The 25,548-nt window shown below is 48.3% G+C and overlaps 1 protein-coding gene across 3 annotated transcripts in view; it reads right to left on the minus strand.

Moving 5' to 3' along the window:
- RAB6A (RAB6A, member RAS oncogene family) overlaps positions 1-25,548 on the minus strand; it is a gene marked incomplete at its 3' end in the record, with an annotated part of 52,611 nt that overhangs the window by 21,049 nt on the left and 6,014 nt on the right. For all 3 annotated transcript variants that reach the window (XM_080613731.1, XM_080613730.1, XM_080613729.1), the window contains exon 2: positions 1,356-1,414. In XM_080613731.1, coding sequence (XP_080469857.1) covers positions 1,356-1,414 — 59 coding nt within the window. The remainder of the gene's footprint in view (positions 1-1,355; positions 1,415-25,548) is intronic.

The raw sequence follows: 25,548 nt of genomic DNA on the forward strand, positions 1-25,548 counted from the left end.
GTAGGTGTAGGTGATTTGCTCTTTCTGGACACTTCTGATGAATTTGAAAGGTCTGTTTTCAGACAGCTGCCCCAACCTCATATTTGCACCAGGTTATCTGGGTTCAGGGTGTATAAATCACAAGCTGCAGTTTATTAAAACCTTTGCTGTGCATTAGTTTTCTTTTGCTGCTGCTACATAAGAGGAATTTGGCTCTTACCCCTGTAGCTTATCAATAAGCTCTTCTTATGAAAGTGGCATTTGTGAATCAAACAAGGACTCTCTGTACTGAGCCAAGGAAACCAAACACCTGGAATAAAGCTGTGCCCTTGGTGGTGTGTCATTTACCAGGAGTGATCTCTCTCCATGGAATCGTGAGGCCTCCCTCTGCAGTCCTGTGTCCAGCTCTGGGCAACAACACAAGAGGGATGTGGAACTGTTGGAAGCAAGAAACTTGGAGAGGGGCTGTGGACAAGGGCCTGTAGGGACAGGCCAAAGGGCAATGGCTTTAACCTGCCAGAGGGGAGACTGAGATGAGCTCTTAGGCAGAAGCTCTTCCCTGTGAGGGTGCTGAGGCGCTGGCCCAGGGTGCCCAGAGAAGCTGTGGCTGCCCCATCCCTGGCAGTGTTCAAGGCCAGGTTGGACACAGGGGCTTGGAGCAAGCTGCTCCAGTGGAAGGTGTCCCTGCCTGTGGCAGGGGTTGGAACTCGATGAGCTTTAGGCTCCCTTTAACCCAAACTACTCTGGGATTCTATGATTCTATGACTTGTCACCAAGCACAAAGCAGTGAGGGGGCTACAGGGCCAACTGGAATAAAAGACAACCACAGCTTCAGCCCCAAGCTTGCCAAGCCAATCTGGTTTCCATAATAAATAACAAATAAGCAGTCACAAGCTGGGGATGTGCGCAAGCACTGTTCCATCAGCCAGCATAAAATACTCTCCTAAAGCACACCCAGGCTCACAATCCACTGCTTTCTGCTCCGCAAGTCCTTGTTCACCCACTGCAGAACCTCTTGCAGCTCAGGTTGCTTCTGTTTTCAAAGGAGCTGGGTACCTGCTACATTTTTCCCACAGAGACATTAGATCTGTGACGGTCTGGTGGCAAATGCTGAAAGGAAACACCCTGAAAGACTTAACAACTGCTATTACTTGGCTATAACTAAGAGCCTGTGCTTTCAGACCACAGCAGATGAGCAGCATCCAACAGCAAGATGCTGTTCTAACAGGTTAAAATATGAAGTTTAAAGACTTTTACAGTGAAGAATTTGGTCAGTGTACCAACTCTTACCCATTTCAACCAAATGGATTCTTCCTTCAGTGGAAGACACGGCAACAGAGGGGCCTTAGAGAAGGCAATAACATAGATCAATTTACCTGGTAGGTGTTGTCGAAGCTGTCATACATGAACCTGGTGATCAAGGAAGTCTTCCCCACTGAAAGAAGAAAGACAAGAGAGATTCAAGGAACAATTTCAATGCAAGTTTGAAGCAAGTGATTTAAAAACAGTTTCAGGAGGAGTTTTACTTTGTGTCCATCAGATGCACACTGTGAAATTTAACTTCCTACAAGCAAAACAGCAGTTATTGGACTTCACAGATGTGAAGACCCTGTTAGACGTATTTTTATCTGGAGGTTGGCTCCTGCATCACTCCTGAGCATCAGTTTTAACCTCAAACATTCATGATTCAAGATGAAAACAGAAATAATTTGATAGTTCCAGTTTCAAACAAGTCATTTGGAATTTTCCATTAATTCCATCAATGAACGGATGCAATAGGTCTGAGAACCCATACAACAAGACAGCTCTGGCTCCTAAACCAAGGTAGCTTTAAAATACACCTCTGTGCATCTGCTCAATGTCACACTGTCTGTATCTGTCACACAAGTGGCAGTCCCTGCTGTAGTGTCACAAGATTGAAAAGCATTGCTGTGAAGAGGCTTGTTTACCATCTGCCCATCACTCCTGTGGTCCCTGTCACTCCATTAACTTCACCTTTCCTTTGACAAGGAATTCACTGGAACTCATATGGACCTACAAGCTGGTCCATATGTTGTTAAAAACACCCTTATCCACCCTGGTGCTGGCTGCAGCTTGTGGCTGTACATTCACTGACTGCTCAGCATTAGGGAGTCACTCATGCTGCAATCAGGTGTCACTGCAGCACGTGCAGGCAAAGCTGACAGTCACTGAGACAACAGAGAGGTCTTTCTCCTGCAGTCATTTGTGATGCTGCAGCTCTTGTGTAGCTGTGATGCAGCTGGGTGGGCAGGCTGAATCTGAATCTTGAATCTTGAACTGTGTCAAAACCCTCATTTCACAATCGAGATCTACATAAACTGAATGCATCACACAAGAATTTGGGTTGGAAGAGACCTTAAAGCTCCTCCAGCTCCAACCCCTGCCACAGGCAGGGACACCTTCCACTGGAGCAGCTTGCTCCAAGCCCCTGTGTCCAACCTGGCCTTGAACACTGCCAGGGATGGGGCAGCCACAGCTTCTCTGGGCACCCTGGGCCAGCGCCTCAGCACCCTCACAGGGAAGAGCTTCTGCCTAAGAGTTCATCTCAGTCTCCCCTCTGGCAGGTTAAAGCCATTCCCCTTGGCCTGGCCCTACAAGCCCTTGTCCAAAGTCCCTCTCCAGCTTTCCTGGAGCCCCTTCAGTTAACCTGTTTCATAGTCCTGGAGCTTCCCTGCCCGACCTGCACCCACTTCACAAAAAAAAGAGGGAAAATAAAGTGCTACCTGGCTTGGTTATATTTAAATACCTGCTTTAAACACCATTTAGAGAGTGTCTCAATGTGCTATGACATTTCTACTCCAAACAGACAAAGGTTTTCTTTACATCATTTGGCAACAGGCACCAGCTCAAGTCTGCATTAATACCAACTACTTACAGGTTTAATTCTACCATGGCTACTGAAGCATCACCATTTCTCCTTTAAAACACTCCTTGCGTTATAAATCCTGGCAGAAATAAAAGCCACAATTGCCACTAAGGAAATAATTCAAAGGAAAAGACAAAGAATCTTCTCTTCAAACATTCACAGGTTGAGATTACATAAAAAGACACCTTGGCCAGTTGGTTCCAGGCTTTAAATAGTCCCCTCTTTAGAAGAGCCATTCTTAAGAGCTTACACCATCTCACCTCTCCCAGCCTCCACGCACACACCACTCAGCCTGCAATGGCAGCAATGATCCCCATCCCTACAAAAAGTAGCTGGATGAATCACCTTAGGATTCATGTACCATCTGTTGCACAATGAAGTGATGGGGATGCAGATGCCTGCTCTCCTATGGAAGCATTGCTGCTGTAAGCCCTGGTTACAGCTTCACTTGAGAATGAAATCACACAGAAAGTCATCTATGGATGATGAATTGATCACATTTCACCCACAGAGCAGCACAGAACAAACCCTTGGGCTGGTCACAGCTGAAGGGCTGCCACACAACACTGTGTGAGCACACTGAGTACTGACACAGGATACCTCTACCTATGACATTATTATGAGCTCTTAGGCAGAAGCTCTTCCCTGTGAGGGTGCTGAGGCGCTGGCCCAGGGTGCCCAGAGAAGCTGTGGCTGCCCCATCCCTGGCAGTGTTCAAGGCCAGGTTGGACACAGGGGCTTGGAGCAAGCTGCTCCAGTGGAAGGTGTCCCTGCCCGTGGCAGGGGCTGGAGCTGGAGGAGCTTTAAGGTCCCTTTCAACCCAAATGAGTCTGGGATTATGATTCTATGACAGACCTAACAGTAACAAACTGAACTCCCAGTAAGCATAATCCCTTAGGAAGGGACACGACATCATGGAGCTGGAACATACCAACCTGCAGAAAGAAACGGCTACTCCTTTGCCCCCCCCTTAGCAGAGCCAGAAGGAACAGCCACTGCGCCACAAATCACCACTTGCCTTTAGAGTTCAGTCCATAAACCCCTGAGAGTTTTATTTTCACATTAGATTTTATTCTGAACACCCTAAAGGACTGTTAATACCCTCTGTGCATGGCTTTAAAAATGAATAAAACCATAGAATCCCAGCCTGGTTTGGGTTGGAATGGACCTTAAAGCTAACTTCTGCCTAAGAGCTCATCTCAGTCTCCCCTCTGGCAGGTTCAAGCCATTCCCCTTGGCCTGGCCCTACAGGCCCTTGTCCAAAGCCCCTCTCCAGCTTTCCTGCAGCCCCTTTAGGCACTGGAGCTGCTCTAAGGTCTCCCCTTCAGGAGCCTTCTCTTCTCCAGGCTGCCCCAGCCCAGCTCTCTCAGCCTGGCTCCAGAGCAGAGCTGCTCCAGCCCTCACAGCATCTCCATGCCTCTGGACTCGCTTCAACAGCTCCACGTCCCTCTTGTATTGGGGGCCATAAAAATAAGAATAAAAAACATTGCCAATAAAATGACCAATTTATTGACCATGGTTCTGCAGGAGAGTTTGAATCCCGCTCTGTTACCCGTGTTCTATCCCACGTTGTTGGCTGTATTTCTAATGAATTCAAATAAGGTATTATGAGTGATCTCAAGTAGCTCAGAGGACAGAAACAGAATTCAAACTAATCTTAAGAAATGCATTAGTGACCTCAAGAGGAAAATGAAGCTCTGCAGGGAACAGCAGCACAAGGTAATACAAAGGCAAGAACAACTAGCTGCTCATAATACAGACTGCACACAACTGGGTGAGCAATTTGGGGGTTACAACCAAAGGAAGCAGATCAAGTTGAGATTTCAGCCTTGTTTCATTAAGCAGGTGCTGGGTTTTAATCCAGTGAGTTAATTCAACTTCTTGGGAAAATTTCCCCACACAAATGTGTCCAGGGCAGCATCAGTCAGTGCTGCAGCAGCATCCTCCCTATGTACTGGGCACTGGTGAGGCCACACCTTGAATCCTGTGTTCAACTCTGGGCCCCTCACTACAAGAGAGACATTGAGGGGCTGGAGCGGGGCCAGAGAAGGGCAGCGGAGCTGGTGCAGGGCCTGGAGCCCAAGGGTGATGGGGAAGGGCTGAGGGACCTGGGGGGTTCAGTGTGGAGAAGAGAAGGCTCAGGGGGGACCTGATGGCTCCCTACAAGTGCCTGAGAGGAGGATGGAGCCAGGAGGGGCTGGGCTCTGCTCCCAAGGAACAAGGGATGGGACAAGAGGAACCGGCCTCAAGCTGCACCAGGGCAGGTTTAGATGGAGCTGAGGAACAATTCCTGCCCCAAAGGGTGCTCAGGCATTGGAACAGGCTGCCCAGGGCAGGGCTGCAGGCACCGTCCCTGCAAGGGCTCACACCCCGTGGAGACGAGGCCTCAGTGCCATGGGGCAGTGGTGGCCTTGGCAGTGCTGGCAATGGTTGGACGGGATGAGCTTAAAGGGCTCTTCCAACCTGGTTGATTCTGTGATTCTAAACAGCATTCTTTAGCCCAAATATTTCTGGTATTCCACTGGGAAAGGAAAAAATAAGTCAATATTATCCTTGGAGACTAAAGGGAGAGGGGGAAGAAATGCTGTGGATGTGGTTTTATCCAGCCCTGACCAGGGCAACAGCAGAGGAAGAAGAACCTCAACCAATTCAGGAGCTTTTTGGCAAGAAAAAGGCAGTTTGCAGAGTTTACCCAGAACTACAGAAAGGTGAAGGACAGCAGAGAAGTGACTTCGTGATAAGGTAAAGTGGTCACAGCCTCTTTCTGTAGCTCAAGATCTATCAGCTAAAGTCCAAGTCCAAACAAAGCCCTAGCAGAAAAGGCATGCAACCTTAGTACTGGGGTAATTAAAGTCTGGAATAACCTATTCAGCTGGGCAGTGGATCCTCCTCCCTCCCTCGGAACGCAGCATTGTCAGATGTCATTCCATTGCTGGAATTTACGTGCGAAGGCATCCAAGAGTTTTCTGAAGCAGAGGGAATTGAAGACATGATTAACCAAAACCACCATTTGTTGCAGTGCTGCACCTGAACATGAGGGTTGCAAGTTCTTCTGGACGTAGAGATCACTGGTGGCTCCCACAGGGAACCACCAAACCTGACCAGCTCCCCTTAATACACCTGCAGAGCCTGTCTGGTGCTCTCTTCTGGCGAGCTTTCTGGGGTAAGAACAGAGAGAGAAGGGGTTTGGGGTACAAGATAAGAGGTGGAAGCATTCACCCACATTAATTGTGATAAGCCATAACATTTTAATACATTATGGGACAGGATGAAGTTCAGTGTCCAGCTCTGCAGCAGGAAAACAAGAGGGACGTGGAGCTGTTGGAGCGAGGCGAGAGGAGGCCATGGAGCTGCTGCGAGGGCTGGAGCAGCTCTGCTCTGGAGCCAGGCTGAGAGAGCTGGGCTGGGTCAGCCTGGAGAAGAGAAGGCTCCTGAAGGGGAGACCTGAGAGCAGCTCCAGTGCCTAAAGGGGCTGCAGGAAACCTGGAGAGGGGCTTGGGACAAGGGCCTGTAGGGACAGGCCAAGGGGAATGGCTTGAACCTGCCAGAGGGGAGACTGAGATGAGCTCTTAGGCAGAAGCTCTTCCCTGTGAGGGTGCTGAGGCGCTGGCCCAGGGTGCCCAGAGAAGCTGTGGCTGCCCCATCCCTGGCAGTGTTCAAGGCCAGGTTGGACACAGGGGCTTGGAGCAAGCTGCTCCAGTGGAAGGGGTCCCTGCCCATGGCAGGGGTTAGAGCTGGAGGAGCTTTAAGGTCTCTTCCAACCCAATCCTTTCCATGATTACATGACTCTATGAAACAGGTTGTTCTCATATATAAACTCAGGAAACTCCTAAAAGGCAAGGTTTGAGCACAAGCAGATGCCCAATTATTAATATCCTCCTAAACTGGCAACTGAATCATCAGCAGCAAAGAGCAAAGCACCCAACACACATAATTGAGTTAAAAGATGGGAACTTGTGAAGTTCCTATCAGGGAAATTGCCATTAACTCTGAGAGCCCCATTTCAAAGCCTTCAACAGCTAATTGAGTGCAGCTGATCGATCCTCTTTGTCTGGAAGCCTTGAGCCACTGCCTAGCACTGATTTCACAAAGAGCATTCATCTGCAAGCTGAAATCAATGCACGCATCTCCTGGTTCCAGCAGCTCTGATCTGACAGCAGCCACTGGAGAGATTTCAAGGTCGTTCAGCTGATTCTTGAACACTGCCTTGTCCTGATTCTGGAGCCTCATGTACTGGAGATTTGTATATCCAGTGCCAAACACCACTCACGGCATTGATTAATGGTGGGTACCAGCATCTCCTCCATGCCAGCACATGCAGGATACGCGCTAGTGGCTGGTGCTGGCAGTCCAGCAAGCAGCACTTTGTGCTGTGTGCTGTAATGAGTCACTGGGGAGCCTCAGAGGAGAGCCAGGGAGGGAAGAGCCCCATTAGACAACACAAATCATCCCCCTGCCAGACGGGATTAGAAGGGCAGTTGTTGCCAGGCGGAGTCTGCAAAGGGCTCAGGAAACAGTCAACAGTGACCTACAAAGGGAAAGTAATTGGGATTGTGCCATTGCTGCTGGATGATGCACGAGGAGCAGGGCTTACAGCCCTGCTTCCTCTTCTTCGGCATGTGTTTGCCTCTTCTACACCAGAGATTCACATCTTAGAATCACAGAATGGTTTGGGATGGAAGGGACCTTAAAGCTCATCCAGTTTCAACCCCCTGCCACAGGCAAGGACACCTTCCACTGGAGCAGCTTGCTCCAAAAGTCCTGTCCTTGGGCAAAACAGGCCAAGGGGAATGGCTTTAACTTGCCAGAGGGGAGACTGAGATGAGCTCTTAGGCAGAAGCTCTTCCCTGTGAGGGTGCTGAGGCGCTGGCCCAGGGTGCCCAGAGAAGCTGTGGCTGCCCCATCCCTGGCAGTGTTCAAGGCCAGGTTGGACACGGGCTTGGAGCAAGCTGCTCCAGTGGAAGGGGTCCCTGCCCGTGGCAGGGGTTGGAGCTCAATGAGCTTTGAGGTCCCTTCCAATCATCTCAAACCAGATGCCCCAAAACCACCTGAGGAGTCTTGGTGAAAGCTACAGCTCCAAGATCTTCCAGCAACAACCATCTCATCACCTTTCACACTCAGATTTGTTGGTGCTTCTGATCCACAGTTTCAAGAGTGGATCTAAAGTCACTAAAACTCACTAAAGAGTCACTAAATCTCAAACATTTAATGCTCAGAAGCAGTAAACTCGCTAGTGAAAACTGGAAAGTACCAACCCAAGGCAACAAGAGGAGAAAGCTTTGCTAAGAACAATAAACTGAATTATGAATGCTTGAAGCCCATTTTTAGACTTTGACTTAAAAAGAAGCCCCAAAAGGAGGATGCTCCTACTTGACTCAAAATGCTCTGTATGAGCCAGTCACCAAGAAGAGTATTTTTAGGTATGTCAGCCTGAGCTCTTAAAACAGAAATGTTGTATTAAAGTGATTAAAGCAGCTTCTGTAAGGAAAAAATTCCTCCTCTGCTCTTCGCTGTCAAGTGATGGAAGTTTCACCCGGTTCCCCCAAAGCAGAAAACAGGATTCATTCATTATCCCACAGCACTGACAGCACCAGCAGATTGCATTCAGCTCCCAAACCCTCGGGAACATGAAGTTTATCCACACTCAGAGCTGAAGAACTCTGCTGAGAGCATCAAGTCTGGTCACAGAGAGCAGAGGTGAGAGGCAGAGTTCATGTGGGCTCACCTCCTTCCTCTAAAGAACTGGTTTACCCTCAAGATCATCTTCTCCCCATTGGTCCCATTTCTGCTCTGCTGGCAAATCTCTTTAATTCTGGCATTTGTTTCCTGATGAGATCAGCCCAAAGGACCACCTGAGCAGATTCTTTGCATCCCTAAACCCTCAATAAATCAGGACAAGAATGCCAGCATGAGGGGAAATCAGAAGAAAACCTGCAAAGAATAAACCTTCTCAAGATCCATCCACAGCCAAGCCTTCTGCAAACAGTTATTGACAGCTACAATTATGGAGTATTTAAAATTAAGAAGTCGTGTTGAATGGCAAAGGGCAATTAAATGCACACTGAGCAAACCTTTTCCAGCAGGTTTTGGCCAAGCAGGTACTAAGCAGGCTAAGGGATGTCCTCCCAACCTGAAATGGAACCACTGCCCCCATTGATCCCAGGGAATAAGAACACTTTGTGCTGTTAACACTATCAAACCCGTACAAGAGGCTTTGGTGCTACTGCAGTAGTTTTGCATCCCACCAAAGCAGTAATAGCTCCTTTCTGAGCAAACAAAAGCTTTCAAATATCCTCTTTTAACATGATTTATTCCCTGTGTTTTATGTCCCTCTTGTGCTGCTGCCCCAGACCTGGATCAGGGCTGCAGGGGGGGTCTCCCCAGAGCACAGCAGAGGGGCAGGATCCCCTCCCTGAGCTGCAGCTCACACTCTGGGGGTGCACCCAGCACACGGGGGGGTTCTGGGCTCAAGCGCTCACTGAAGCCGGGTCATGGGGAGCTTCTCCTCACCCAGCACCCCAAGTCCTTCTCCTCAGGCTGCTCCATCCAGGCTCCCCCAGCCTGTTTGGTTTATGGCATCCTACCTCAAAAAGTGACTCTAGGAAGGCAGACACAATCAATACCAATGTCATACAACTGCAGTTGACCTTTTCAGGCCCATGTATCCCTGCCAATCCCAGATTTCTCTTCAGGTCACCACCCACAACAAAGCTTTTTTTCCCCTCCTTTAATTAAAAGCACTATTGAAAACTGTTTGCTGCTGTCCTGGATCAATCAGTTTGGCCTCAGGGATTTCTGGCAGTCTATAGCTCTCCATTTGGGAATCAGCTTGTACCACAAAGCAGAGTAGGTAAGGTCGCTCACTGCTCCTGGGTTACACATCCTACACCTTGCACATTGTACCACAGCTGTATCAGTGCACACATCTGGGATGTTTGCATCCTGCTGTTCCATAGTTCCAGGGTAATCAAAATCAGCAGTTATAAGTATGCAAAAGCCATGAAACCAGCACGATGACATCGACAAGATTACATGTACAGAGCAACGGGTTCATCCTGATTCACACTGAAAGGAAGCAGAAGCCTAACGAATAATTATCCCCTTACAGTGTTATTTCATACCCAATAGTATCCCCATTCAGTAGCTTCTTACAACTGGAGATGAAGAAAGAAGCAAGCTCAAGCTGCCATCAATGACACCCTGCACTGACACCCATCTCTGTTCTTCCTTTTCCTGCCCAAATTAAAGCAGAGGGACTGATCAGAGCAGAAAAACAAAGGCAAACACTCAAACTGACGAGGGTAAGGGCAGGCAGGATTTTCTCTAACTCTACCAGCTCTTCTTTCCTCATGTTTGAGAAGATGCATCACCCTTCCCAGCTGGAGGTCTCACCCTTACACATCTTTGTGGGCCCTTTTAACACCTTTCCAGATGAACAGTAACAGCACCGCCCCAGTTAAGAGAACTGAAGGCAAGGGCTGAAACACAACATGGTGATGAGATGGGTTTGTTCAGCCTGGAGAAGAGAAGGCTCCTGAAGGGGAGACCTTAGAGCAGCTGCAGTCCCTAAAGGGGCTGCAGGAAACCTGGAGAGGGGCTTGGGACAAGGGCCTATAGGGCAAGGCCAAGGGGAATGGCTTTAACCTGCCAGAGGGGAGACTGAGATGAGCTCTTAGGCAGAAGCTCTTCCTTGTGAGGGTGCTGAGGCGCTGGCCCAGGGTGCCCAGAGAAGCTGTGGCTGCCCCATCCCTAGAGGTTCCATCCAAACTGGCCTTTTCCAGTCAAGCTGAGTCTGTTTCACCACAGCTGAGCATTGCTCAGGGCCCAAAGACAAGTTCCCCTCATTCTTACAGTTAAGAAACAGCACAGCCAGAATGTTGCTGCTGAGGAAATTTCCATTTCATTTTCCCATGTAACAATCAAGTGCCTTGAACTTCCATCAAGTCTGTAACAGCTGAGTTTCCAAGCAGAACGGTGGCAAGGCTCAATATTTCAGCAGTTTCCAGCCACTTCCCAAACCAGAATGGGTGACATCAGCCCTTTAGCTCACTAGACAGCCTTCAGCACTCTAGTGGTAAAAAAAGCCTGCATTTAACAAACTAGAACAGACCATAAGCTGGGTCTACAAGCCTAAATGGATGGGAGGGAGTGTACATGAATATTTATGACTGTCTGGTGCAGAACAGCAGGAAGGGAAGCAACAGAGTCAGTGAACTAGAGTGATATAACAAGGAATGACACCTACCCAGCAGCTGAGCACGCATAAAGCTATTATGTGGAGGGCTGATATCATCTGCAGCTTCTTTTCACATGCCACAACAACAGGGACACAAAGGAAACAAGTCCATTTTTACAGGAGCACCATTTTAAACACTAAGGAGATGGAAAAATGATGCAACAAGCCTGCATTTCACTGGTATTGCTGCTCACTCAGTGCTTTACCTCTCAGAAAGAGAGGGCATAAACCCACAGTGGTTTGGGTTGGAAGGGACCTTAAAGCTCATCCAGTCCCAACCCCTGCCACAGGCAGGGACCCCTTCCACTGGAGCAGCTTGCTCCAAGCCCCTGTGTCCAACCTGGCCTTGAACACTGCCAGGGATGGGGCAGCCACAGCTTCTCTGGGCACCCTGGGCCAGCGCCTCAGCACCCTCACAGGAAAGAGCTTCTGCCTAAGAGCTCATCTCAACCTCCCTGTCCTACACGACCTCTGCATTTGTGTGCAGAGCATGATAAGGAGGCAGGAACTATTATAGGCTTCCCTTTTATACCAGTACTTCCTGCTATGAAAATCTCTATAACATCCAGGTAACAAGAACCAAGCTTTTCCCCTCTACACATAAGCAGTTGCAAATCTATGGTGAAGAGCTGTAAATGAGAGTGATGTGAATGTGATGTGATAACATGATCTTCCTAACAGGTTCAAAATACTTACGACAAAAAACATCTCCTGTACTTCTATTTGTTACAGCCCCAGGAAACCAAGGGAATTTGCAGCCCCTTAAGTCTCAGTGAAATATCTTCAGACAACAGACACCTCCCCCCCACTGCAGTCCTGGTCCAGCTCTGGGGCAGCAGCACAAGAGGGACGTGGAGCTGTTGGAGCGAGCCCAGAGGAGGCCATGGAGATGCTGTGAGGGCTGGAGCAGCTCTGCTCTGGAGCCAGGCTGAGAGAGCTGGGCTGGGGCAGCCTGGAGAAGGCTCCTGAAGGGGAGACCTTAGAGCAGCTCCAGTGCCTAAAGGGGCTGCAGGAAAGCTGGAGAGGGGCTTGGGACAAGGGCCTGTAGGGACAGGCCGAGGGGAATGGCTTTAACCTGCCTGAGGGGAGACTGAGATGAGCTCTTAGGCAGAAGCTCTTCCCTGGGAGGGTGCTGAGGCGCTGGCCCAGGGTGCCCACAGAAGCTGTGGCTGCCCCATCCCTGGCAGTGTTCAAGGCCAGGTTGGACACAGGGGCTTGGAGCAAGCTGCTCCAGTGGAAGGTGTCCCTGCCTATGGCAGGGGTTGGAGCTGGATGAGCTTTAAGGTCCCCTCCAACGCAAACCAGACTGGGATTCTATGGAAACTACTGTCCTTACAACTGGCTGTTGAGCCCCTCTCTTGACTTCAAGGCTGCAGAGGTGGGACACAGACCCCAGGAAGCACTTGTTCACAGATCCTTTTCACAGCAGGGAGGGAACAGAGAACTCTCAGCCAACAGGACACATTTGACAGAACCTCCCCAGCCTTACAAGGCATAGCCTGAAATATCAAGAGCACAAATGAATTGTATAAAAGCTAACAACTTCCTTTATCAAGGTCAGACAAGAGCCTGCCTGGCTGTCCTGAACACGCAAGCCTGGTCTCCTGGTGTCCTTCCTTGCCACACCTGCCAGAACATCCTCATCATGATCTTCATTATGATCCTCACTGATCACTTGCAAGCAGCACACCCCAAATCTTGCTTCAGCTCACCTCAACCTCCGTGACACCGCAGCACTTGCCTGTGCTACCCAGTATCACGTGCTGCACTCAGGAAGAAAGTGAAGCCTGTGTTCAACCTCACATGTGCATTCCTTAGGGACAGAAAATGGACATGAAATTGCCTCTAACAAGCAGAGGAACAATTCTCCCAAAGGATCTTACCTTTCATGCAGGCATTCAACCCAGATCCAAACGGCACACTATGAGAAAATATGTAATTTAGTTTCCCTGATGACAGCAAGATATTGAGGGATGATGGATAAAAGCCTTGCTGTGCCACTGATCTCAGCATTCAGCTCCATACACATGTATTTTGTGCTGTCTCCAGGCATTTTAAGACCAGCTAGAGAAGCAAAGAATTGTCACTGGTATATGAAATCTGGCAGTAGCTAAAGGAAAAAGAAAGAGGCAGAAAAAGGCATTTTCTAGTATCAGTCTTTTGTTTAAAGTCAATGTTAGCCTGCTTGCTTTCTTTAGACATACTACAATCTTAATTTATTTAGTACTACACTTCCTACTGCATGAGGGAGATGCAGTACGTTTTATGTGGAATTTGGCATCTCTATTTATCACTAATAAACTAAGCCTCATAATGAGACTGAGCATTAAGTGCCTGTAGCAATTCAGAGGGGAAGGCACAACCTACACATGAAGCTGGACAAGGCTGCCCTTGGTGTTTGTTACATGAAAGGTTCACTCAAGTCAATGAAAACTTGTGGAGAAGAATCCCAACAAAAGTGATTTAAATTCAGGATTCCTCCGTTCAGTAAAGCCTAATCAGCACTGGCATAGTTGAAAAAGTAGAAGAGTACCACAGAATCCCAGCCTGGTTTGTGTTGGAAGGGACCTTAAAGCTCCTCCAGCTCCAACCCCTGCCACGGGCAGGGACCCCTTCCACTGGAGCAGCTTGCTCCAAGCCCCTGTGTCCAACCTGGCCTTGAACACTGCCAGGGATGGGGCAGCCACAGCTTCTCTGGGCACCCTGGGCCAGCGCCTCAGCACCCTCCCAGGGAAGAGCTTCTGCCTAAGAGCTCATCTCAGCCTCCTCTCGGGCAGGTTCAAGCCATTCCCCTTGGTCTGGCCCTACAGGCCCTTGTCCCAAGCCCCTCTCCAGGTTTCCTGCAGCCCCTTTAGGCACTGGAGCTGCTCTCAGGTCTCCCCTTCAGGAGCCTTCTCTTCTCCAGGCTGCCTCAGCCCAGCTCTCTCAGCCTGGCTCCAGAGCAGAGCTGCTCCAGCCCTTGCAGCATCTCCATGACCTGCTCTGGCCTCGCTCCAACAGCTCCACGTCCCTCTTGTGCTGCTGCCCCAGAGCTGGATCAGGACTGCAGGGGGGGTCTCCCCAGAGAGCAACAGAGAGGGAGAATCCCCTCCCTTGGAATATGACTGATTATGACTGCATGGGCAAGATCTCCCTTGATACACCAAGCCTTGTAACAGTGACAAATACACATGCTGATAAACAGCTTTGTTAACTCTTGTGGGGTTTGTCAGTGATTTGCTTCACTTTTCCTCCCCAAAATGGGAAATACAAGAGCACAATGCAAAAACCTTGTTCTATTTGCTCATCATTGCCATGAAGAAATAGAACACTGAGCATGGTTACTCCTCTGGTTCCATCCCACAACCACCGAGTTTCATAGCTCTCACAGCTGTAAGGTGTGTAAAGAATTCGGCTGCACACTGCAAAGCTTTCATACAAAAGCTGGGGGTTTTCCACCACATTCCCTAAGCTGGAGACCAGAATGAACAAGAGTCAGCCACTAACTACTGAGGAGGGAGGACCAAGTCTATTAAAATTAAGGGAAATAAACTATGACAGTTTGATTAGTCTGTCGAGACAGTAAAATAAGAGCAGAGAAATGTTACCTCTTAAGCAGAGCTATAAAAATTCCCTTTAATATACAGGCCTTGTGTTCTGCAGATGATGCCACTTGTTGTCTGCAGAGGAGTTCCAGGTGAACCACATAACACAACCAGAGCTGTTTCCATTGTTTTAAAGGCTTCTAAAGACAACAGAGCCATAATTCATGTCACAAGAGGAGGACCTGCAGGCAAGTTTGGTTTTCCTCATCTGGTGTAACACCAAACATCTGGGAAGTTGCACAATGCCACTGCAGGAGGACTTCCAGTTTTCTGTTAGGGAGAACATGTGGCACATTTAGAGCTCAATCTTCCATGATTTTCTACGGAGGGCAGAAATGTTCTGCTTATGGGATAAAGCAACTGAGATGTGAAGCAGCAGAACCCTGTCCATTTCTGAATCACAGACACCCTTTAAGCTGGTATGGAATCCAGAAATGGTCTTCTAATCTCTGTACCAGATCAAAGTAGGAACATCTCCTTGGGGACAGGGAGCATTAGAATCTTGTAAAGACTTGTAGCAAAAAAACTAAGATAGTATAAATGAAATATGTGTGTACACACCTGCAATAACAGGCAAGAGCAGGAGGAGTAACGGAACTGCATGTGCTAAACCACTGCGGTCAATGTGGTTTCTTTCACTCAAATGACAACATAGCAAGAGGAGGACGAATAAACCGAAGACAAGGTATCAAGACCAAGAACTGGGTAAGACCCAGATAAGGAAAGCAAAGGAACAAGGAGACTCAGGAATTTTGCCCAAGCTAAAGGAGTGAGCAAGGTCAGGGAGGGGATCCTGCCCCTCTGCTGTGCTTTGAGGAGACCTCCCACTGCAGTCCTGATCCAGCTCTGGGGCAGCAGCACAAGAGGGACATGGAGCTGTTGGAGCGAGGCCAGAGGAGGCCATGGAGATGCTGTGAGGGCTGGAGCAGCTCTGCTCTGGAGCCAGGCTGAGAGAGCTGGGCTGGGTCAGCCTGGAGAAGAGAAGGCTCCTGAAGGGGAGACCTGAGAGCAGCTCCAGTGCCTAAAGGGGCTGCAGGAAACCTGGAGAGGGGCTTGGGACAAGGGCCTGTAGGGACAGGCCAAGGGGAATGGCTTTAACATGCCCGAGGGGAGACTGAGATGAGCTCTTAGGCAGAAGCTCTTCCCTGTGAGGGTGCTGAGGCGCTGGCACAGGGTGCCCAGAGAAGCTGTGGCTGCCCCATCCCTGGCAGTGTTCAAGGCCAGGTTGGACACAGGGGCTTGGAGCAAGCTGCTCCAGTGGAAGGGGTCCCTGCCCGTGGCAGGGGTTGGGACTGGATGAGCTTTGGGTCCCTTCCTTGTAATGCTACACTGTGAAGCATTTTGGTGAAACAACTTTACTATGGAGACATAATACATACTGAATACCAAATGACTTCCAGCCTAATCAATGGTTTCTAAGGTAGATGCATAGAATAAAGCCAAAAGAAGGAAAATCTGCTCTCTTAAGTGTTTACTCTGCCTTCAACTTTAACTCCATGTTTATTAACTTGTGCTGGCTTGGTTGAGGTTCTTACAATTTCAACTACTTTAATGGTCCACTTGCTTCTTACAAAAAAACTTCAAAGCTATCAAGTTTTAAAGCCCAATATTTAAGCTTTATTAATGTCATGCAAGGATAGCTTAATATTCATTTTATATATTATGGCAGTTAAAGCCTATGGGGATTAATTCACCTTTTGAAGCACACACTATATATAAGCTGCACCATTCAGATGCCCCATTAAAAACAAGTGCAGCACCAAGCAAGAATCCACCCAGAGACCCTCAGTAATTCATCATTCATAAATCCAGGTTTTACATCCCAGTATTTTAAATACCCAATAATCTGCTTGTAAAAGACTTAGAAGATGTAAAATGCTACATACCCAGAGCAGAAGTAATCAAGCCACAGATATCACATTGGAAGTGTGGATCCTCTCTTTATGGAGTGGTTCTGAGAAGTGCGAGTGTTGCTCTGCATTGAGCTACTCCTGCAAAAGGGGAAGGAGCCCAGAGCTGCCCCCAGCACCACACAGCACAGGATTAGAATCATAAAATCCCAGACTGGTTTGGGATGAAGGGACCTTAAAGCAAATAGAGTCCCAACCCCTGCTACAGGCAGAGACACCTTCCACTAGAACAGGTTGCTCCAAGCCCCATCCAGGCTCTCAGCTTCTCTGCAGAGCAGAGCTGCTCCAGCCCTCTTCATACTACAGATGGAATCTGTCTCACAGGAGACATCCCTCCTTCACAGTACATGGTACACAACATGCAAGATTCTATAGCTATGGATAACGTTGAGCTGGTGATATCCCTCAGACAGCGAACAGCTATGAAAGGGAGGAGAGAAAATGGGCAGCCACCAGAGTATGTATTTCTGGAGCTAAATATTCGGGAATTCTACTCTTTGGAGCACTAAAGGTTATTCCAATGCAAGCAGAACCAGCATATGCCATCATTTAGCTCAGGGAATCCAGGCATCACCTTCCTGTGCCAGAGGTTAAATGTAAGTCCTTGAAATGGGCTATCACTCGCTTCCTAAAGCTGCCTTGCCCTTGACAGCACAAGCAGCACTGCAGTGTCAGCCTTTTCAAGCAGCAAATTAGGAAAAGTTTTAGACCTCTTCAAATGCTTGAGGTTTCCACCAGGCTCCCCTTCCCTCCATCCTTCACCGGCTTAAAGTTTTGCCTAATGTTTCCCCAGCACATTATCCGTAAGCAAATGCTTCCTCCTGCTCCCTCCTCGTGTTCCTACCTATCTGCCCCATCCTGCCCGCTCACATTGTAGTAACTTTGGTCCTGCCTGAAGAAGGAATAGAGCTTCACACAGCTTCCTCCACAGTGCCTCCACCTTATTCCTACCTTCAAGGCAGCCCTGGAAGGACTAAGACTTGACCTTTACTCTTTCCACACGAGAGGTGCAGAACAAGCTTCCACAAGAGCTCTTTTCTCTTAAACTCATTCTTCATGATGACATACAGGTACCTTTTCAGAACAAAGGTCTTAAAATAGTCCTCATTTAAGGTCTGGCTTCTGAGGGGGCAGCTCGTAAGAGTACATTGTGTGCGCTTGCATTAAGCTCACCTTTCCACACAGCACAGCATGACTTGAAGCAGCATTTGCTGATTCAAGTTGACAAGGAGAATACTTGGGGACTGGTGCAGAAATAACTAGAGGTGCACACAATCCTCTGCACAATACACTTGGGTTAGTGTATATGATGCAATTCCACAGCAACTTTGGAGGAAAAGAGCTGGTATCAAAATAGAGGAGGACATGTCTAACTGTGTGTGTTACCAAAACCCAGTCACCAACCATGAAACCAAAACCATGCGGAACTTAAGAAAAGCATGATTTGAGAACCTGCACACTCTGGTCTCCTCAACCACTTGTATGAGTCCAGGCAGCACGCGGCTACAAATACCTTACGTTAAGGATTTACAAGCAGTATGTCCCAATACCACACTGTTTCTCCTTCCAACTCTGCTCCTCTACAAGGAGGACGTAGACAGGGTGGAGAGGGGCCAGAGAAGGGCCACAAAGATGGTCCAAGGGCTGGGCAGCAGTGAGGAAAGGCTGAGAGAGCTGAGACTGTTCAGCTGGAGAAGAGAAGGCTCAGGGAGACCTGATCCATGTGCCAGTAGTTAAAGGGGGGCTGCAGAGAAGATAGAGACTCCCTTTGGACAAGGAGTCCCATGGGAAAGCCAAGGGGTGATGGGCACAAGTTACTGCTGGGGAGATTCCCAATGGACACAAGAGGGAAATCTTTTCCAGTGAGAACAAGAAGCCACTGGAATAATCTCTCCAGGGAAGTGGCGACTCTCCAGCGTTGGACACTGCTAGGATGGGGCTGCACAGGGTGTTGGGCATGTAGTCCAGGTCATGCCTTGCCTAGAAAGGTTGGAGCAGATGATCCTTGAGGTCCCTCCCAAGCTGAGGTTCTATGATTCCTGAGCTGCTTCAGCTTTCCTCCTGGGAAACAAGACAGACCACCAGCACAGATACTTGATGTTCCTGCTCCACCTGCACTGCACATTAAGAACTTCAACCTCAAGCGATGTTAATCCAGCACAACAACTTCCAGCCTTTCAATGTGCAGACCTCTAAGCACTTCCTGTCTTAGACACAATGCTCTCAGGAAGGAGCTGAGGTCAACTGACAACACAAACTTGCTCTTTCCCAGCTGCATTTCACAAATGCCTTACAGAGAGGCCATGGAGCCTGAGGGGTCCACAGACCCAAGCTTTACTACTCATCCAGAATTATTTAAATACAGAAAAAGCCTTTAGAAGATAGGAATCTGGTTCCAAATGCTTTAGAAGACAATCACCTACACTCCGGCTGGGATGCAGTATCTTGAAATGAATATTCTCCTCCAGCAGTATATTCCAGAAGAACACTCCTGTCATATAAGGGCTCTAAGGACATACATGAGTGAAGTTCCTATTTAACTATAATATTTACTTTCCAAGACACACAGAAAAGACTTGGTTCTAACTTAAGCAACTCCTTGTATAAATGTGCACAGAAGGTAATTTGGGCTCTTCAGGCTGTCACACACCTACAAAGCAGCACAGGGTTCTCCAAGGACCTCAAAGACAACTACCACACACAGAAGGTCACATTTGTTTGCCACTAACATGCATAAAAGAGCTGCCACCAAGTCAAGTAAATACTACATGACACCTGGTTGCTGTCATCTTCCACTGTGCAGCTGATGGCAGCAGTGGGGAATTATTTGGTGAAGCAGCACAGAGATGCAGCGTAAAAGCAGATTCTCGAGCCAGGCATTTCAGGCAAGGGTTTAAGAAGCATCAAATAGGAAGAAAAGCACTGAGCTGTTTTCAAACTTTGGAATGTTCCATGTAGGACACCCCCTCCTCTACATTCCCAATCCCCAGAGCGTGAGCAGCAGCTCAGGGAGGGGATCCTGCCCCTCTGCTGTGCTCTGGGGAGACCCCCCCTGCAGCCCTGATCCAGCTCTGGGGCAGCAGCACAAGAGGGACGTGGAGCTGTTGGAGCGAGGCCAGAGGAGGCCATGGAGATGCTGTGAGGGCTGGAGCAGCTCTGCTCTGGAGCCAGGCTGAGAGAGCTGGGCTGGGTCAGCCTGGAGAAGAGGAAGCCTTACTTCAACATATTCTGGAGTTTATTTATTTACTTCAACATATTCTGGAGTTTAATGGGTTTTTTTGTGGGGAGGGGGGCAAATCCATCTGTCTTCCAGAGAAAACAACACATCCTTCTTGTATGTTTTAATGGAATTGTAGAATTCCTAAGGCCAAGACTGTATTTAACTGCAAATCAACTGCTGTGACAGTCCATCAAGCCTATAGACACAGAGAGAGGCAACAGATCAGCCCCTTGACTCTTGAACGTGGGGGGAAGGAGGGAATTTTGGAATCATGGTATTAAAGGGCTGCAACTTTTCACTGGAAAAGCTTTATTCCAGTCTGCTATTCCACTGCAGCATCCAGGCAGAGGTTGAGTTTTATGGGACACAAGCTTTTGATCTGCTGCTGTTTATGGCAGCTTTAGGGACAACCCATCCCCTTCTCCAAGTAACACTGAGGTTTCAGAGGAACTAAAAATAAAGTAGAAAAGAGCAGTGGTCCCAAAAGCTAAGAGTATGATGGTGGATAAAAGCCACTGCAGTGAGTGCTCTGCAAAAGGCAAAAGATAACTAGGGAAAAGAAATGGGAAAACTGGGAGAAGAGAAAGAATAGGGACAAAATTATGGCTTGCATATGTATAAGGCTGCATGGAGACCTTAAAGCAGCCTTCCAGTATCCGAAGGGGGTCTACAAGGAGGCTGGAGAGGGACTCTTCATCAGTAAGTATAATCACAGGACAGGGGAGAACGGGTTCAAACTGAAACAGAGGAGATTCAGGTTGGAGATAAGGCAGAAGCTCTTCCCTGTGAGGGTGCTGAGGCGCTGGCCCAGGGTGCCCAGAGAAGCTGTGGCTGCCCCATCCCTGGCAGTGTTCAAGGCCAGGTTGGACACAGGGGCTTGGAGCAAGCTGCTCTAGTGGAAGGTGTCCCTGAGCGTGGCAGGGGTTGGAACTCGATGAGCTTGAAGGTCCTTTCCAACTCAAATCAGTCTGGGATTCAATGATTCTATATAAAGGACTGATATTAAGTAGCAGCTTGGAAAGCCAAGAAGGAATTACAAGAACCTAATGCAGTGGGTGCGTGCAAATGAAGGGCTAGAAGAGGCCCATCCTGTGAAAAACCTGTGTGAGACATTCTGAGGTCAGGGAGGTAAAAGGAATCTTTGGATTTCCAGGAAATGACACCAAACTCAAACTGTCTCCAGCCATTCTGAGCCTCCTCCAGCTGTGTTCAGCTGCTGTGCTGAAACCTTCACTCCCAGCTTTACCTAAAGAAGAAGCAGCAGCAGCTAAGCTTCACTAAAGCCAGCCTGGTTTTTACACAGACACAAGTGATTCTTCAGCCATTTTGAGCAAGACAAGGACACAACACAAGAAACTGCTTCAGCAGCAAATGTATCAGGCTGAAATCAGGAGAAAACACTAAAATCAGGTAATCTAGGCATGAAAAATAAGGCAGCAAAGCTCTCCTGCTGGGGAAGGCAAGAAGGGTCAGAACCTTCTTTGAAAGAGAACCACTGCAGCACAGCCAATTATTCTGTTCTACAGCAGAGCCCTGTTCATAGGCTCTCACAATACCTGCTGCATCCAGCAGGAAACATTACCTGCAGATTCAGCTGCTATTCCAAAAGGAAGCGTTCTCCACTTACCTGCATTTCCAATGGGATGCCCTCTCCTCTGGTCCTGAGCTCATGCTGCTCTCTTCCAAGATTTACTAACCTCTGTGTGCACACTGTGCTTTTGCTCCCAGCACTTACAATAAATTGTGTTCTCTCCATCTGCCCCACCACCTCAGACATCCACTGATGATTCAACCACCCATCGAGCTCAGATTCCTCTGCTCAGGCTATTAAAAATCCCCTCCCAGCACTGACAAGTAGGCTGCTCACAGGCATCTCAGTGCCAGCAGAAGAGGACAGTCAGTAATGAGTGTCTTCTCTACCCCAGAGAAGGCAACATCTTCATTAAAACAAAAGAAGTGCCCAACCCCACACGCTGCAGAGAAACGCATCTGAGCTCAGACTGACACAACACTGCCTGCCCGTGTCTGCGCAGGCAGCTTCAGAGCCTCTGCAGAGCTGAGCTCCCAACTTTCTAGCAGGAATTCACTTGCCCTGACTCCAGCACCAGCTGTTTCAACCCTCAGGCAGAGATGGAACCATGGAATGGTTTGGGCTGAAGGGAGCTTAAAGTTCATCCAGCTCCAACCCCTGCCACAGGCAGGGACCCCTTCCACTGGAGCAGCTTGCTCCAAGCCCCTGTGTCCAACCTGGCCTTGAACACTGCCAGGGATGGGGCAGCCACAGTTTCTCTGGGCACCCTGGGCCAGCGCCTCAGCACCCTCACAGGGAAGAGCTTCTGCCTAAGAGCTCATCTCAGTCTCCCCTCGGGCAGGTTCAAGCCATTCCCCTTGGCCTGGCCCTACAGGCCCTTGTCCAAAGCCCCTCTCCAGCTTTCCTGCAGCCCCTTTAGGCACTGGAGCTGCTCTCAGGTCTCCCCTTAAAGGAGCCTTCTCTTCTCCAGGCTGACCCAGCCCAGCTCTCTCAGCCTGGCTCCAGAGCAGAGCTGCTCCAGCCCTCATAGCATCTCCGTGGCCTCCTCTGGACTCGCTCCAGTGGCTCCACATCCACTTGTGTTGGGAGTCAGTTTGCATCGGATCAGACTGATGGGAACCTTGACAATCCTCCATCAGCCCCTGCTTGGAGCTTTGCCAGAGAGACTGCACCCTCCAAGGCCCTTCTCATAGCTACACATCTATTCCAGGTTTAATTTCCCTTCCCTTTGTGTTGCACAGATCAAGAACATTAAGAAAATGAACTGGCTGTAACTCAAACCTGGATAGAGGCAAGGACAGGAAGCAGAGTAGGAAGCATTTAGAGGAATGGACTAAACTGGCCTCTGCATTCATTACAGAAAGGCTGGAGTGGAGGTTTTTGTTACTGCAGCAATTGCAGACTGCTTTCCTGGAAGCAAATCATTGCAAAACACCACTTAGCAGGATAAATGACATTCATTTGTACAGTCACAAATGTTAATAGCACAAAGGTTTAAGTGGTCACAATTCAAGAGATAGAAGAGACCAAACAATAGTTAAGAACATCCATTAGCAGGTTTACCTGCCCCTTCCACTGGTTCTGGCCATGTCTGAAGACAAGCAGCCACCTCCTCACCAGCACCGCTCCAGTATTTCTTTTCCAATTCTTTCACTTCTGAGCAAATACACTTTAGATTTCAAGCAAAGCCTTAATCCTATGTGTTGATGACACCTACACACGTCTGGATGAGAGAACACTACGAGCCTGCAAGTCTCAGAATAGCTCTGTGGCATCTCCAGGGGATACTGGCAGCAAGTCAAGTCATGGAAGCTCTTTAAGTATGTCCCAACTCCCTGTATTAAAATGGGAGCAACCACCACTGGTGACACTGGTGTACACCTGCACTTAGCAGGCACCTGCACTTGTGAAAGTAGCCAAGGTCAAGCAGGATCCACTTGCAGAATCCCCAGTTTGACTCCAGTGCTGCAGAATGAGGCATGTCCAGCTCCAGTCTCTGTGATGGGATTAAAGGAGGAAGCTACAACCTGGAGAAAAAAGCCCTAAGACAAGGCAAGCGACTTTGGAGCACATATTGTCTTCAACTGGTTCTCATCACTATGAAGAGTCTCAAGGATTTTGTGTTTGGCTTTATAAAAATACTTTAAAAGTAAAACTTCGGGACATCACACAGTATATTCCTCAGCTTCCCTTGTGCACACCACAAACTAAACCAGTTCACCTCACAGGGGTACACCAGGAGTCCAAGAAGTCTTTTCAAACCATACAATGAATTGGGAAGTATGCCCTGGAAGAGCTGGGCTAGTTGTCTGGAGAAGAGAAGGCTCCTGAAGTGGAGACCTTAGAGCAGCTCCAGTGCCTAAAGGGGTTGCAGGAAACCTGGAGAGGGGCTTTGGACAAGGGCCTGTTAGGGATAAGAATGAGCGTGGAGCAAGCTGCTCTAATGGAAGGTGTCCCTGCTCGTGGCAGGGGGTTGCAGCTGGAGAAGCTTTAAGGTCCCTTCAACTGAAACCGGTCTGGAATTCCATGATTCAGGCAGCATTGGCTCATCACTATTTACAGCATTCCTCAGCAGAACGAACGTGCTCATAGGGAACAAGAAAGGAAAGTTACACCCTTGTTCTGAAAAGTCAGATTAAATAAATGACACTATTGTGCTGCAGAACTGAATAGGGACTTCCTTCCCAACGTGAAGATTGGGTTCTGCTTGGCAGACTCCACAGGAGGCAGGCAGAAGCAAGCAAAGGGTTCAAGAACTTGGTGGCACACTAAAAACAGCTCCATGTACCCAACAGGGGGAAGTTTTAGTAGCATTTTACAATCACACTGAGCTGTGTGTAACACCAGAGTAAAAGTCTCTCCGCTAAAAGCCCCAATTTTGATGCTGCTTTCCATTTCCAGTTGGTTACTTCCTTAAATTGGTATTTTGACTCATTGACTATCAATGAGAAGCCGTTTCCAGCTGAAGAGGGATCTCAGCCACTTACTATGGCCATTACACTAAGTTTGATATTATCTACTTATAATATATGTAAACACACAAATTTACTGAACCATTGCATTCATCACTCTTCAATGAAAAGAATTTAGATCTAGTTTCATCCAGTATTTCCTTCCCAGATCAGCATTTTTGGTGATGCACTGGGCTGCATCTGGGTAAGAGTTAAATACCACTGAAACACATTAAAAGGTCTTTTTTTCACAGTTATTATTACTCAAATATTTCAAAACCTATCATGTTTTGAACATAAAAAGAAAATAGCAGACATAAAGTAATTGAGTCTGCTGTTTGCTGTCCCTGGGCCCTTCAATATATTAGAGTCAGAAGGATTTGTTTTATGTTGAGGGAGAACAAAGAACCCATTTGGCTTTTCAACTTCGTGTAAGCTCAGTAAATAAATCAAGAAAACAGACCTGGAATATTCTACTTTCCTTCCCAGTCTGTACTTTGGTGTTTGCTTCCTGAGATATTGTTCATTTAGACTACATCCATAAATTATTTATACTAATACATCAAACTTGTCATCATTGTGATTATAGCAGTTAATTTTTATATACAGCTTTTAGTCCTGTCCTACTTCATGCTTCTTAGAATGCTTTGGGTTGGAAAGCACCTTAAAGCTCATCCAGTTCCAACCCCCTTCCCAACACCTTCCACTAGAGCAGCTTGCTCCAAGCCCCTGTATCCAACCTGGCCTTGAACACTGCCAGGGATGGGGCAGCCACAGCTTCTCTGGGCATCCTGTGCCAGCACTTTAGCACCCTCACAGAGAATAACTTCCTTATATCTAACCCAAATCTCCCCTGTTTAAGTTGAACCCATCACCCCTTCTCCTATCAGTACAGTGTCTGATGAAGAGTCCCTCCCCAGCATCCTTGTAGGCCCCCTTCAGACACTGGAAGCTGCTCTGAGGTCTCCACGCAGCTTCTCTTCTCCAGGTTGAACAGCCCCATTATTCTCAGCCTGTCTTCACACAGGAGGTGCTCCAGCTCCTGATCATCCTCGTGGCCTCCTCTGGACTTGCTCCAACAGCTCCATGTCCTTTTTATGTGGGGGACACCAGAACTGCACATAGTGCTGCAAGTGGGGTCTCACCTCCTTCAACCTGCTGCTCATGCTCCTTTTGATGCAGCCCAGCACACCAGGAAAGATGGATCAGAGGTCCCCCAGCCCATCAGACACATTTATCTCTCACAAGGT

The sequence above is a fragment of the Psittacula echo genome, assembly GCF_963264785.1.
Source record: "Psittacula echo genome assembly, chromosome: 3".
NCBI lineage: Eukaryota > Metazoa > Chordata > Aves > Psittaciformes > Psittacidae > Psittacula > Psittacula echo.